General features: G+C 36.2%; 1 protein-coding gene across 4 annotated transcripts in view; it reads right to left on the reverse strand.

The window, feature by feature from the left end:
- Positions 1-10229, reverse strand: part of LOC124382656 (RNA-binding motif, single-stranded-interacting protein 1) — a 56996-nt gene extending 46767 nt beyond the window's left edge. The window contains exon 1 of one of the 4 annotated variants that reach the window (XM_046844729.1): positions 10038-10229. In XM_046844729.1, the coding sequence (XP_046700685.1) occupies positions 10038-10106 (69 nt within the window). In that variant the 5' untranslated portion in view covers positions 10107-10229. Of the gene's footprint in view, positions 1-5070; positions 5178-6274; positions 6298-10037 lie in introns of those variants that run through there. The other 3 variants (XM_046844726.1, XM_046844731.1, XM_046844727.1) reach the window with 3 other exon arrangements.
- Positions 10230-14366: the final 4137 nt, after the last annotated feature.

Consider the following 14366-nt stretch of genomic DNA (forward strand, 5'->3'; position numbering starts at 1 on the left):
CACACACACACACATCCTCCCTCTATACCTGAAACCTTGATGGCTTGTCCTCATACCTCAAGTCGGCATTTCCTGTTATCTACTAAAATATCCCCCGACCTCAGCACTTTCTGTCTGCTGTTCTACATTTTGATGTGGTCTTAAGCAGAACACTGCATTATGAATAATCTCTTCTAATTTAGTTATTTCATCTTATGATGGTAAACACTCACACATACTGCAGATCATTTTTTTTTTTTTTTTTACAGATAACTTGTTTCATCCTCCATGACTTGAAAATAATTATATCCAGTAATACATTTTTACAAAATAAACAAAAAACACTGTTAAATAGATTAAACGATTATGGTAAAAATTGCTAACTAGTTTGGTTTATTGGAATTGTTGGTAAATTATTTCTGATTTTTTTCTTGGCAATATAATACTAATCGTGCTTGCTAAATGGGATATCTACCATCTTAGATTTATTACTGTAGTGTAGGAAAAACCTTTGCCCTATTCCAAGTTTTATATTTTTACTTTTTAATATGGATAAATTGTAGCTTTACCAAAATGATGGCATTTCCCCTATTCAAAATGTGATAGAGTTCAGGTATTACCGGCAAAGAATTTTAGCTTACCATGTTAGAGTCTCAACAGACATGAATATACACACACACACACACACACACACACACACACACACACACACACACACACACACACACACACACACACATACATACATACATACACACACACATAGAGATCTTTGCTTCGTGCCAGATATGCATGTCTGTTGAGACTCTAACATGGTAAGCTAAAATTCTTTGCAGGTAATACCTGAACTCTATCACATTTTGATTAGGGGAAATGCCATCATTTTGGTAAAGCTACAATTTATCCATATTAAAAAGTAAAAATATAAAACTTGGAATAGGGCAAAGATTTTTCCTACACTACAGTAATGAAAATAAAATTGTAGATATACAACATATACAGGTGCATCTCAATAAATTTGAATATCATTAAAAACAAGATTTATTGTAGTAATTCAATACAAAAAGTGAAACTTGTATATTATATAGATTCATCACACATGAACTGATATATTTCAATCTAAAAACATTTGAAAACTTCATCAGACCAATCAAAAAAACATTTTTAGTGAATTGTTGTCCTTCTGGAAAGTATGTTCATTTATTGTATTTGTACTCAATACTTATTAGGGGCTCCTTTTGCTTTAATTACTGCCTCAATTCAGCGTGGCATGGAGGTGATCACTGTGGCAGTCATCATGCGACAGCACTGCTGAGGGGCCACTGCTGAGGTAGTATGGAAGCCCAGGTTTCTTTGACAGTGGCCTTTAACTCATTTGCATTTTTTGGTCTCTTGTTTTTCATTTTCCTCTTGACATTACGTCATAGATTCTCTATGGGGTTTAGGTCTGGTGAATTTGCAGTCAAGCACACCAACACCATGGTCATTTAACCAACTTTTGTTGCTTTTGGCAGTGTGGGCAGGTGCCAAATCCTGCTAGGAAATGAAATCAGCATCTCTATAAAGCTGGTCAGCAGAGGGAAGCATGAAGTGCTCTAAAACTTCCTGGTAGATGGCTGTGCTGACCTTGGACTTGATAAAACACAGTGGACCGACACCAGCAGATGACATGACTCCCCAAACCACCACTGACTGTGCAAACTTTACACTGGACTTCAAGCAGCTTGGATTCTGTGCCTCTCATTTCTTCTTCCAGACTCTGGGACCTTGATTTCCAAATGAAATGCAACATTTTCTTTCCTTTCATCTAAAAAGACCACTTTGGCCCACTGAGCAACAGTCCAGTCCTTTTTGTCCTTTGCCCAGGTAAAACACCTCTGATATTGTCTCTGGTTCAGGAGTGGCTTGACACAGGAATGCGTCAGTTGTAGCCCATGGATACTTCTGTGTGTGGTGGCTCTTGAAACACTGACTCCAGCTGCAGTCCACTCTTTGTGAATCTCCCCCAAATTCTTGAATGGGCTTCATTTCACCTTTTTCTACTACATTATTTCCTTCCTTTTAACATTTCATTTATGTGCTTGGATACAGCACTCTGTGAACAGCCGGCTTCTTTAGCGATGACCTTTTGTATCTTACCCTCCATGTGCAGGGTGTCAATGATCGTCTTCTGAACAACTGTCAAGTCAGCAGTCTTCCCCCATGATTGTGTAGCCTGAACCAGACTGAGACACCATTTAAAGGCTCAGGAAACCTTTGCAGGTGTTTGGATTCAATTAGCTGATTAGAGTGTGACAGAACGAGTCTCGAATATTGAACTTTTTCACAATATTCTTATTCTCTGAGATACTGAATTTTGGGTTTTCATTAGCTGTAAGCCATAATCATAAAAATTAAAAGAAATAAACTCTTGAAATATATCAGTTTCTGTGGGATGAATCTATATAATAGATGAGTTTCACTTTGTGTATTGAATTACTAAAATAAACACATTTCTTAATGATATTCTAATTTATTAAGATGCACCTATATATATATATATATACGATGATGGGGTACATTCATGCAGTCACAGTGGTGTGTAAAACCGCTTCATAATTACATAAACAGTTGTGGAACCATGTAGGTGTATAAATAATACAATAAAAAAAAAACGAGTAAGGAGAAATCTATGGTGTCTGAGTGAGGTGGTGTGTTTAGACGATCAGGTGTATGCTGTAATTTATTTTTGATCATGGATTAAGAAAAGGTTAGAGTACATGTACGTTAGAGCACATGTACATTACAGCAGAGTGCAATTTCCTTTTCTGCATCTCTTTGCATTCTTTACACAATTAATGACAAAGAAATCTTTTGTCATTTATTAATTTTGTCATGTGTGCGTTATGTAGATTTGTTTTAGTACTTCTGCAGTTTCCAAGTCCGTCACTGTGTATGCTGACCTACAGTACCTACCAAAAGTTTGGAAACGCCTAGTCTTTTATAGTTTTTGAAACACAAGCATGTTCTTCTTTTTATAAGCAACAAACTAGGTAAAAGGCAAACATAAATAAGAAATGTACAGTGGATTGGAAAGAAACTGGAAAAAGGTGCCAGGGACAGATGAGTCCAAAGAACAGGGACAGGAGAAAAGATGTTAGCAGACTGCCTCACACCCACAGTCAAACATGGAGGTGGAAGCTTAATGGCTTGGGGGAATTTTGAAGCAGGAAAGGTTTTAGGCTTATTTTGTGTAAAAGAAATACTGAACCAACAAGACTACCATCCATACTTCAATGCCATGCAATTCCATTTGGCCTGCAACAAGACAATGTTACAAAGCACACATTCACTCTTATCTTTCATAGAATGGCCTGCCCAGTCACCGCACATAAATCCCACTGAACTGCTCTGGGATTAACTGCATCAAATAGACAGAAAGAAATATCCAACCATCAAGGGAACACCTCTTGCAAATTTTACAAGACGCATGGCAAAGTAGTTCACCTGAATATTCAGAGATGCTGTCTGGATGCCAAAAGTGTATAAAGCTGTTATTCATGCCAAGGGAAGACATTGTCTACAGTGTACATTTATATATGCTTCTTCAAAGTAAATAATTTCCTTTTTTTAAATGCTAGTTTGTTGCATATAAACAAAAGGAACATCATGTGTCTTTCAAAAAAGATAAAAGGTGTTTCCAAACACCTACATTTGTGGATAGACAATTCAGTGCTTTCTCATCAAAACATGAGCAAAGAACGAAATAGTAACCAAAGATGTTATAGAATTGTTATTATAAAGTATATTATTTCAAAACAAACCCCAAGCATAATAATAGTAAACAAACAGTAATTGACTATTAGTAGTAATAAACAAGTAGTAATTTTTTTTTCCTTAAAAAATGTCAACACCAGTTACGGTGTCAAGACCTGATTTAACTATAAAACATCAGTGACTCCATCCACACAAAGCCAAAAAATAGAAAAAAAGAACCAACTGTCTTCCACTGATATTTGTCTACATGACAAAGTGCGTAGAAGTGTACAGAGGAAAGTGCACAGTGAGGTCACTTACTCCTACCATTTTTTTGTGTATGCTTGTTTTTTTTTTTAAGCAATAATTTGGTGCAAATGCAAATATAAATACTATTTAAAATATTTAATGATGTACAGTACTGTACAAAAGTCATGTACAGAAAAAGTGGAAAAGCAAAGGAGCTTTCAAATAATGAAATTCAAAAAAGTGTTTATGTACATCGACTAATTGACATACCACTATAAACACTAGTGTACAGACCATCCAGTAGATGAAGTCCAGAAAACATTTGGCCACACTTTAGACCAGGTTTCTCCAGAACAACACAAAGCATTCTTATATAAATTGGCAGGAAAGTTTATGTAAGTGTTTAGGAGATCATGGAGCAGTTCTTCTGGAGCTGCTAAGTGTCTCATTTGCTTCAGCCTGAATGATCTGTTGGTTAACTTCTTTCCTTTTTAACACTTTGAAACACTTTTGTTTGGATAATTTAGTGAAATGTATCCTTTTCTCCTGCTGCACTAGTGCAAAAGACTAACATTAAAGAGAAAATATGTAAATATTTCAGCGAGCCAAACAGATTTGCACAGCACTGTATATACACCCACACATGATAGGCCCACATGCACCATTACATGCTGGACACATTCTTAATGCCACTTTTTCTCTCTCGCTCTCTTTCTCTCTCAATCTCTCTATTACAGCTAACCATCTTGAGAAGCATTGAGGTGAAAGTGAGATGAATGTTCTGCATGAAATGAAAAAGTGGTTTTCGAACTCAGCGTGTTAGTAAAAATGAGGCTGCAACTGGGCTGGGCAGATTTCTCTCATAGCTGCTCCCAACCAGAATGGAGTGCTGCTCTGTTCTCTCTTAATATCTCGCTAACTCTCAATTATACAGCCTGCATACTATTCAATACCAAGAGATGACAAAATGCTACTTCCTGTTCACTACCCTTTTTGTTTCCTCTGATTATCAAACACATCTTTTTCAGTGACAGTAGTACGGCGACTCTTGAGTAAGGACTGTGTCATAAGCTGAAGTGTTTTCAAAACTCCCAGATTTGTATTTACCTTTTTGCGTTTGTTGATGAGGAGCAGACGAGGGCCCAAACTCTTCTGAGGAGGCCATGCAATCATTGTCGACTGCAACCGCCACACCACTGAGTGTGTCGCTATGAACTTTGAGAACACCGTGTGTTTGTGTGTGCATGTAAGGGGGGGTGTGTACGCTGTTCTGCCACACAGGAAGACAGCATTTTTTTCTTTCTCACACACTCACACACATATGTAGTGAGCTGTGGAGAATGTGCATGCGTGAGGGACAGAAAAATGAAGACATGGCTGGGGGAAGGGTTGGAGTGCTGAGTATGAGACGAAATATAGTAGAAGACAGGAAAAACCTATTGTAACGTTATAATTATAACTAAATTGAATAAAAGATATACAAATGTACTACCAGAAGGGACAAAAGGACAGTTTTTTTAAATCCTACTAGCAGTTCCTGTAGTTATTATTTTTGGTACCTCCCCTTTACATTTGTTAATGAACTTCTGTTCTACAAGGAACCTACCCAGTATAACATATTTACTGAACATTCTGAACAGGAAAATGGCAAACACATCACAAAGATCACTGCTCCTGCCTGCATTAGGGTTAAAAAAATGCTCTGTCCTGAAACTTTTGGGTGTCACAGAATGCCGGTCTCTGTGCACCGACAGCTTTTAATTTTACATTGAAATATCCATTTATTCATTTTGCTCTTAACCAAATACACATGCTGCATGGTGATTTGTTCAGATCAAGCATACCTTGCTCAAAGGCCCAGAAGTGACATCTTGGCGGTACCAGAATTATTAATCAAGATCCACAACTACAAAGCCACCAATGACTATTGCTTTTAAAGTTATTTTACCTTCATAAATGTACTAAATTTGGACATTATAGCTTGAATTAGAGCAGAGATATTGTATCAAGACGAAACATTTTAAACTTTACATTAAGACTTTTACATGTTTTTAATTTATTACCAAGTTACAATTCTTCTGCTTCAGATAGTGAGTTCTTCTGCTAGTGAGTTTTCGGGAATACTTGCTTTGGATTGATTATTTTCTCGCTCCTTATTATTTCCCTATTCACTGATTGACAAACAGTAATAAACCAGAAATGGAGCCGGTAACACAATGAACATTGAGGTCAGAAAAAAATAATGAGTATAAAGTATATCTGACTGCTAAACTAAAACTGTATTAGGAACATATCAATTTGTCTTTCTTACCGTGGGTTCTCCAAGGCCAGACAGCACACAGGCACATGATTAGAGCTAATGAGAGAGGCAGCTGAGGTGAGTTTAGCTTCCTGCAATGTGAGGAGACAGTAGGCATGGTGAAAACCCTGCATTCTGCCACACACTCTGTCCCTTTTAACAGAAACCCAAGCTCTCCAGCATAGCTCTGAGCTTAAAGTAATGTTTCTGCACATGCAAAAACACAGCCCTATTATAATGAAGCTATAAATATTTTTAAACAGCTTACAAAAATGTGATTTTGGCACATGCACTCAGTCAATGTCTTAATATTCACTGGAATTGTTCTGCATGGTTCTTTTTTGTGTAAAGGTAACCCAGCCACGTATCTAGCATTAAAACATAATTATATCTATAAAATTCTGCATTCAAAGGTTTTTTTTCTCAACCTTTCTTGGGATGAAAACTATAAAAAAAACTCACAGAATGTTCACATTTTTTTAAATGCACTTTGCTAGGCCAAGTCTCTATTAACTTTTTTTTAATACATATAAATGTATTAGTATGTGGAAATAGACTATGAAGCTGTGTCAAAAAATGTGTTATTGTGGTATCAAAGCTGTGAAATTCATACACTAAGAATCCAGACATGCTGTGATTATTAAATAAAACTATATCTAAAACTAAAATCTATATGTTGCTTTAGGCAAAATGAATGACTTTGACATTTCTATTATTTTTTTCACACTGACCGTTGTATCCTATCTCTATTCCAGTTTTCTATTCTTATCACTTTTCATCCCTTTCGAAAATAAAATATTCATCTCATACAAAGTCAGAAAGCAATAAACACGGCAAGACAAGAATTCAGCACTTACTCTGTATCTTATCATGCAATAGAATGCTGGCATCTAGCAGCAATAATCCAATGCTTGTTCCACTCATTTAACTTATTTCATAACATATTCATTTAATGAAATGTTTACACATATCAGAATGGCAGGGTGATTACTGGTTGACCTATATGCATGTATCTGATTGATAATGTCAGAGCACTGATAAGCTTTTGGAGTGTTTCCCTGTGCCAGTGAAAAAAAAAAAAAAAAAAACAGAATGAGAGTCATATGAACACAATGGGCGTTCTGTCAGACCCTGAGTACACATAATGAGCATGACCGTACTGTGCTTTAATTGTGTACATTCTGCTGCCAGGCAACTATTCAGACTATATTGTAAACTTTGTATAGGCCTTTTTCAGCCTCAGACTAATGCTATTGTTGGCAAGCTCAGTGTGTAATGTCCAATGGAAGTCAATGTGCTCAAACCCTTCCCATCAAAGGCCTGTGCTCTCAGAGGCAACACACCAAAAACTATTTTTTTTTGCATAAAATAAAATTGCTCAAAAATTCATAGGAACAAAGGACGTGTTTCATGTTAAACTCATGGAAATGTAAAAATATCACCAGAGTAATATTTTTTTCAGTTTTAGCACAGCTCACAAACAATTGTTAAATAAGCACACTATATGGAAATTGTTTGCAAATAGTTACTCTTTTAAGGAACAAAATACCAATGCTTACTGAGTCGATTTGAGATTCAGACTCTAATTTCGCAAAGAAAGGTTGATACCTAAATAACTATCATTATTTTTAATCTGCACAACAAATCAAAAATGCGATTTAGTTATATTACACTACATTACATTAAATACATGTAATACTGTGTGCATTTCATTTACTATAAGAGATATGATCTTAGAAGGAAACTTATGCTTATGAATTATTGGGAATAAAAACTTTATTAAAGACAGTAGAAAAGACATCACTGACATTAGCCCTTTTTATCTGGTCTGTAATATGGACACTTAATAATGCAATAAGTTCTGTGTTAAACTCATATAGATATTCATGGTCTTGGATATGTAACTACTTGAGTATATTTTTGTATTTGGATGCATCGAATGTGTTTATTGTTCATTATCCTCTTGTGCATGCTTGTAGCAATGCTGTTTTCCCTGTCAATATATGCTGTCTCAAAGCCTTTTAGATCAAGATCAAAGCTTGCTGTCACAACCCTGAAAGAAATAATACAGCATTCTTTCCTCATCTCGGTGTCTGTCCTTATCTTATGAAAGCATCTGCAGTAAAAAGGAATGCATTAAAAACAACAAAAATTATTAAAAACTATCGCATAAATAGCAAGTATTCATTCCATCATATAACAGCTTGTATACTGAATAATCTTTGAATAGCCACATGCAAGCCATTGTTTAAAGTTACATGCTATTTTGTATATATGGCTCAATCCCCACAAAGTCAACATTTCGTAAAACAATGTTCGGTGTACCCCCCCTTGTGCTTCTGCTTTATCCAGCTGTGCTTATTTTATTACAAAGTCCAGCACACTCTATCCCACACTCCTTTTTTTCCATTCTGTAAGAAAATAAAAACTGCTAGTTCGAAATGTAGCGTCAATTATATGTTCCCAGACGCTTAATTGTACATTTATGGTTTATCAAGAAATAATCAGTCATGAATGTACAACAATATATCAGCCCACCCTCTAGCCTGATCAGTAATGTAAAGAGAATAATAAACCGTGCTTTAAACCTGACATGTGCATGCACTTTCATTAAAGTTACTAATGATTGTCAGAAACATGGAGAATGATTTTCTCTTGCTGGAACCTAAAATGCCATTTTTTACAAATGTTAAATCCTTAGCATAAACAAAGAAAATCATGGCACGTTTTTTTCAGCAGCACTTGCAGTAGGCCGGCCTGAGACAACGAAATGAAACAGGTGCAAAATATGTATCATGCTAATAGACAACATATTGAATCAACTCCACCCAGGAAATGCCTAAGCATTGATTTGGGCTGTGCCCTCTGGCATGAAAACACACACACACACACACACACACACACACACACACACACATATATATATATATATATATATATATATATATATATATATATATATATATATATATATATATTTATATATATATATATATATATATATATATATATATATATATATATTAGTCATGTTTAAAGTTTTGAGACAGATCAAGTGATAAATCTGATAACATATCAGTAACTCATAACATATTTAGTGATGTTTCAATCCCTAAAACGATAGATAGATAGATAGATAGATAGATAGATAGATAGATAGATAGATAGATAGATAGATAGATAGGGTTTTTGCATAATATACACACTATTAGCGAAAGAAGGAAAAGACTCAGACTAAAAATACAGGCTGCATGCCATCATCATTACAACAAATCCCCAATGTGTAAATAACACCTACAGTGTTTATATAAGACCAGCTGGACACAGTAAGAGACACTGTGTAAGAGACACTGTAAGAGTTAATAATTCGGCACAGGGGATTCGGCCGTGATATTGAGATTTTATTTTCAAATTCGATCGTTCACAGTGTTTATTCTAGCCAGCAATGTGGAATCAGTGTTTCACCTGGACACTTGGCACAAACGAGCCATGTAATCGCCAGTGAAATTTATAGCACACGCAAGACATAACCACAGAATCCAACACACACACACACACACACACACACACGCAGCATGGAAAAAACACCGAGACACCGTCGCAGTTGCAGAAACGGGAGTGTTCCATGAGCTCTGAAACACACAAACTTAAAAAGTGAACGCGTTCACGTTTTGCGAATGTTTCACGCGTTTTTTTGCTCAAACGCCCCGAGACTCCCTTTTTCAGCGCGATCGCAGTGTAGCCCCGTGCATACACTTGGCATCCTGGGTCCTACCTTGGCGTGCAGGTAGGGCGGGTAGTAGTAGGGGTATTGAGGGTACATTTGCCTCCACACTCTGCCCATCAAGATCCAGGGACACACACTTCTGCGCGCGCGCTGTCCACAGGGCCAAAACACACACCGCCGTCCCGTCCGTTCAGCTCAGCTCCTAGCGCTCAGCTCGCAGCACTGTGCGATCCACAAACACACACACACACACACACACACACACACACACACACATAGAAGAGAGAGGGAGGGAGAGAGAGAGGTTGAAATGTTACTGTGGGCGGTGTAGCTGCAGCATATATTCTATATGTGTCTTCATATGTTTAAGAAAAAACCCAAACAAACTCAAGCAAACTCACAAAAGCAGGCAATCAAATAAGCGTGTGTAATGTATTTTCCATGTTGTCAGAAACATTGTATTAGGATCCAATTGAGGAATCTGTTAACTTAAAAAAATATATTTTTACAGTTTTTTTTTTTTATTCTTTCACCTTTAGTATGTATTATCCTGATCAGAGTTTCAATAAAAACCTATTCCTAGCCTACACCAAGAAAAGTGGGCACCTATCTATCTATCTATCTATCTATCTATCTATCTATCTATCTATCTATCTATCTATCTATCTATCTATCTATCTATCTATCCATCCATCCATCCATCCATCCATCTTCCACCAAGAGGCCCCTCACCCTCTCTTCTCTGACCCCAACTTCCTAACAAGCTGTGAAATGTAAATAATGAACTTGTTATACTGTGTTATAATGTATATGTAATGAATAAAAGCTTATTCTAATGTGTGTTACCACACAGATCTTGCATATAAACATTGGTAGTAAGTAAAGTTTAGGACCAATATATCTCCAATGTTTTTCAAACACATTTTGATCAAATAAGACCATTTTACATGTCAGCAGATTCCCATCTCATTCCAAGCCAGAGTCACCATTTTATTTATTCCACCCATTATAGTGGAGCAAGATTTTGGGATCAGTTGAATATGAGAAAAACCCTCCAAAAGACTCCTCCAAGTGCTGATGTCAGTACTGTCTTAAAAATACTTGGGGAAGCCTACATAGAAACGTATAACTTAGAGTTTCCCTTTTCAGAACAGATTACACGTAGAACCCTTTTATCAAGCTAAAATATTAAATGATCCCAAAACCCTTTAGAATGGTCTTGGTCTTTTTTCATCTAAAGGGAAAAAAGAAAATGTTTCTAAAAAATATTCAGTGTAAGAGTTCTGATACATTACACTGTACACTGTACACTTGTCTGTGTTTGTTAAAACTCTGCAACTAACAATACTTTTATTAGAGTGAAAATGTTAGTACATTTATTATGAGCTGTCAGTCAGTGCATTTACATGGCAACACTGTGACTTCTTTGTAAAATATTACTGTTAATAGTAGAGAAAATGAACAAATATATTAACCTATATTGTGTCTGAAGTGTCAGTTACTCTTTAGTAACTTCTTGTTTATATAAAATGTCATGAATGTTATATCATACGTACAATTGTGCTGTTGTAATACATCATATATTTAAACCCAACTAACACAGGGTTTAAATGTAAATTAAAATGAGTTTCTTTAGATATAAATAATTACTTACAATGGGCCATATCATTTCACAACTGCTGATAAGGCAGTCAACAAATTATGGTCACCTTTATTTGTACATTAGCTAGCTAAATAGCAAATCTATACAGATATATCAGTATGCAGTGCATGCATTAGTGAATATTTCCATTTTACAGTAGATAACGCCCAGCTTAATCCTGAAAATCCTCCAGTGAACTGAAATAAATTAGTCCAAATGCTTAGGGAGAGCAGAACACTTACAATAAATAGGAAATTGGGGACATATTGCACACAAGCTGTGTTAACTGAAGCACGTGCCTGTCCTATATCATGAAGCTAGGAATCCTGTATTTACAAAATATTTTACTCTTTAAGCAAAGCTGCGCAATGTGCATCATAAGGCCCTTGGTCTTGTCCTTGGAACCCACAATTAAAGGGTAAAGCCAGTAAACTATTGTTTACTTTTGCAGTTAAATGACTGAAAAAGCATTTCCATGAGCCAGGGAAAATATATCACTTGTGGGGCTAACACTTTCTACGTCAACATGTGAAGACACATCTGTGATTAGACGCTGTGCAGTTGAGAGCTGCTTTAGTTGAATCAGCATTTGTATGCAGTATTTGTATGGCAGTGTGATTGAATGAGGCCATGAAGCTGGATCATAGCCAAAAGCTCATGAGAGAGAGAGAGAGAGAGAGAGAGAGAGAGAGAGAGAGAGAGAGAGACAGAGGGAGGGAGAGAGAGTGGGTGGGTGGGGGGATTTCCTGTGTTTCTCCCAGAAACAGGAAACATGTTTTGAGTGGCCGGGTAAAAAGAGCTGTGACTGAGCTAAACAGTGGAAAGTAAGTAGGCATTAAACGTACTAATCCTCAAATTATAGTCTGAGATCTTTTTGAGCTGCAGGAAGAGTTAGGTATTTCTGTATAATTCGAATCAAAAGTTGTGATGTGTGTTTGTCTTTGTGTTTGTCTGTGTGTATAGAGCTTGCAGTTGGTAGGGTGGTGCATGCTTTTATATCTTGTTGTCACTACAAGGATAGACGAATATGACAGTTTTGGCCTTGTGGGGACATGTGGCTGGTACCAACATGTCTTTATTACAAAAATCCAGCTTTTATTTAAAACCTAAAAAAATATTTTGCTTTCTTTTGGTTACTGAGATTGGGCTTAGGCAGAGTATTAATTAGTTTGTTTGTGTGTGTGTGTGTGTGTGTGTGTGTGTGTGAGTGTGTTTTGTGTTTAAGATCTAGCGGAAATTATGGATTGTGATATAAAGCAGAGCTACACGGGAGGCGTGGGAAGTGTTGTTCCAGGTGACCTCTCCTCTCAAAGCTCCTGTCCTGCATCATCCATTACCTGCCGCTGCTTCAGCCTCTTCCCCACTTCCAGATGGAGCTGTGTGACACACTCATTTATCACACACAATCATCTATTACTGGGGTCGGCATGGTACACAGACACAGGCCCAGACTTTCATACCCACCACCCACTTAGTGGAGCAGAATCACATAGTTAAGCAGCTCAAAGTGGAGTGAGTTTGATTACACTAAAGAGCTCATTTTACTGCAGGCTAAATGTCACTGCTGCTATTTATTATATCTTGCTAAGTATTCAAAAAGAAAAGTGACCATAAATAATTATTATTTAAATACTTAAGGTTGACTGCAAATAAAGAGGCTTTTGGTTTCAGTTTCTGAAACTCACTATATCATTGAAATCATTTTTATGTGTTTATTGAGTGTTTTAAGAAAACCAAATATGAATTCTAGTATTTTATGTCGCTTCCTCCAAACATTGGCATAGACATTACTATGATTACCTTGGAAAAGCAAATATCTTTAGTTCTACCTTTTGCACACAAAAGAATATAAGTTAAACCAGCCAATTAAATAACTTGGATGTTTTAAGTGCAGAGTAACTAATGCAAAATACTAAAAAATAAAGATTATCTGTATTTCAAATAATCCAAATAATCTATATTTCTAGAATCTATAATTTAAATAATTATATAAATATATTCATGTTTATATTTATAAGGTCTCAAAGTCTTTCCATGGTGCTAACATGACACTTTGTGTTGTTTTGTGTTGTCATTGTATGTTGAAAAACTCTTTAAGGCGTTTATCCTATACATCATCATCGTTCTTGCTGTTTTGTAAATCTCTACTGGTGAACTGGTAAGTCAGACTCACAACCCACACCCAAAGGAAGCTAAAAGAAAAGCAAAAGCAACTGAAAGCATTGGATTGACTGACCTATACATCCATATTCATGCACCTGTCAGTCAGGATTTCCTGTTTCGGGTTTAGGTGTCTGTATATGTCGTTAAATGTTAATGTGGCCTTTTTGTATGGTTGCTTTGCACGTATGCCTGTTCATATCAAATTACATATAATCTCAAATGTTGTTCCTAACATTTGATCAGTCAGCTCAAACTAGTCCTTTCTATGAAACTAGGACCCTTGAAGCTAAAGCCACAACTCAAACATCACAACTGCTTGTGCTCTGTGTGTGCACATATAATAATACAGCACATATATCCTGAAGATAGAATTAATGAAATGAGAAGAAGTACTAGCTTCCTTTTTTTACCCTCCATGTAAAAGAAGTCATAGTAAATTGTATAAACCTGTAAGTAATACTGAAATGGTCATTGAGTTTTCTTGGAGGCAGCACACACATATTATAACTGGAAGTGAGACTTCTGAGAAATACAGCTACATGAGTGATTTTTGAACACAGAGTACAACTTTA

Source organism: Silurus meridionalis, chromosome 3 (genome assembly GCF_014805685.1).
Source record: "Silurus meridionalis isolate SWU-2019-XX chromosome 3, ASM1480568v1, whole genome shotgun sequence".
Taxonomy (NCBI): domain Eukaryota; kingdom Metazoa; phylum Chordata; class Actinopteri; order Siluriformes; family Siluridae; genus Silurus; species Silurus meridionalis.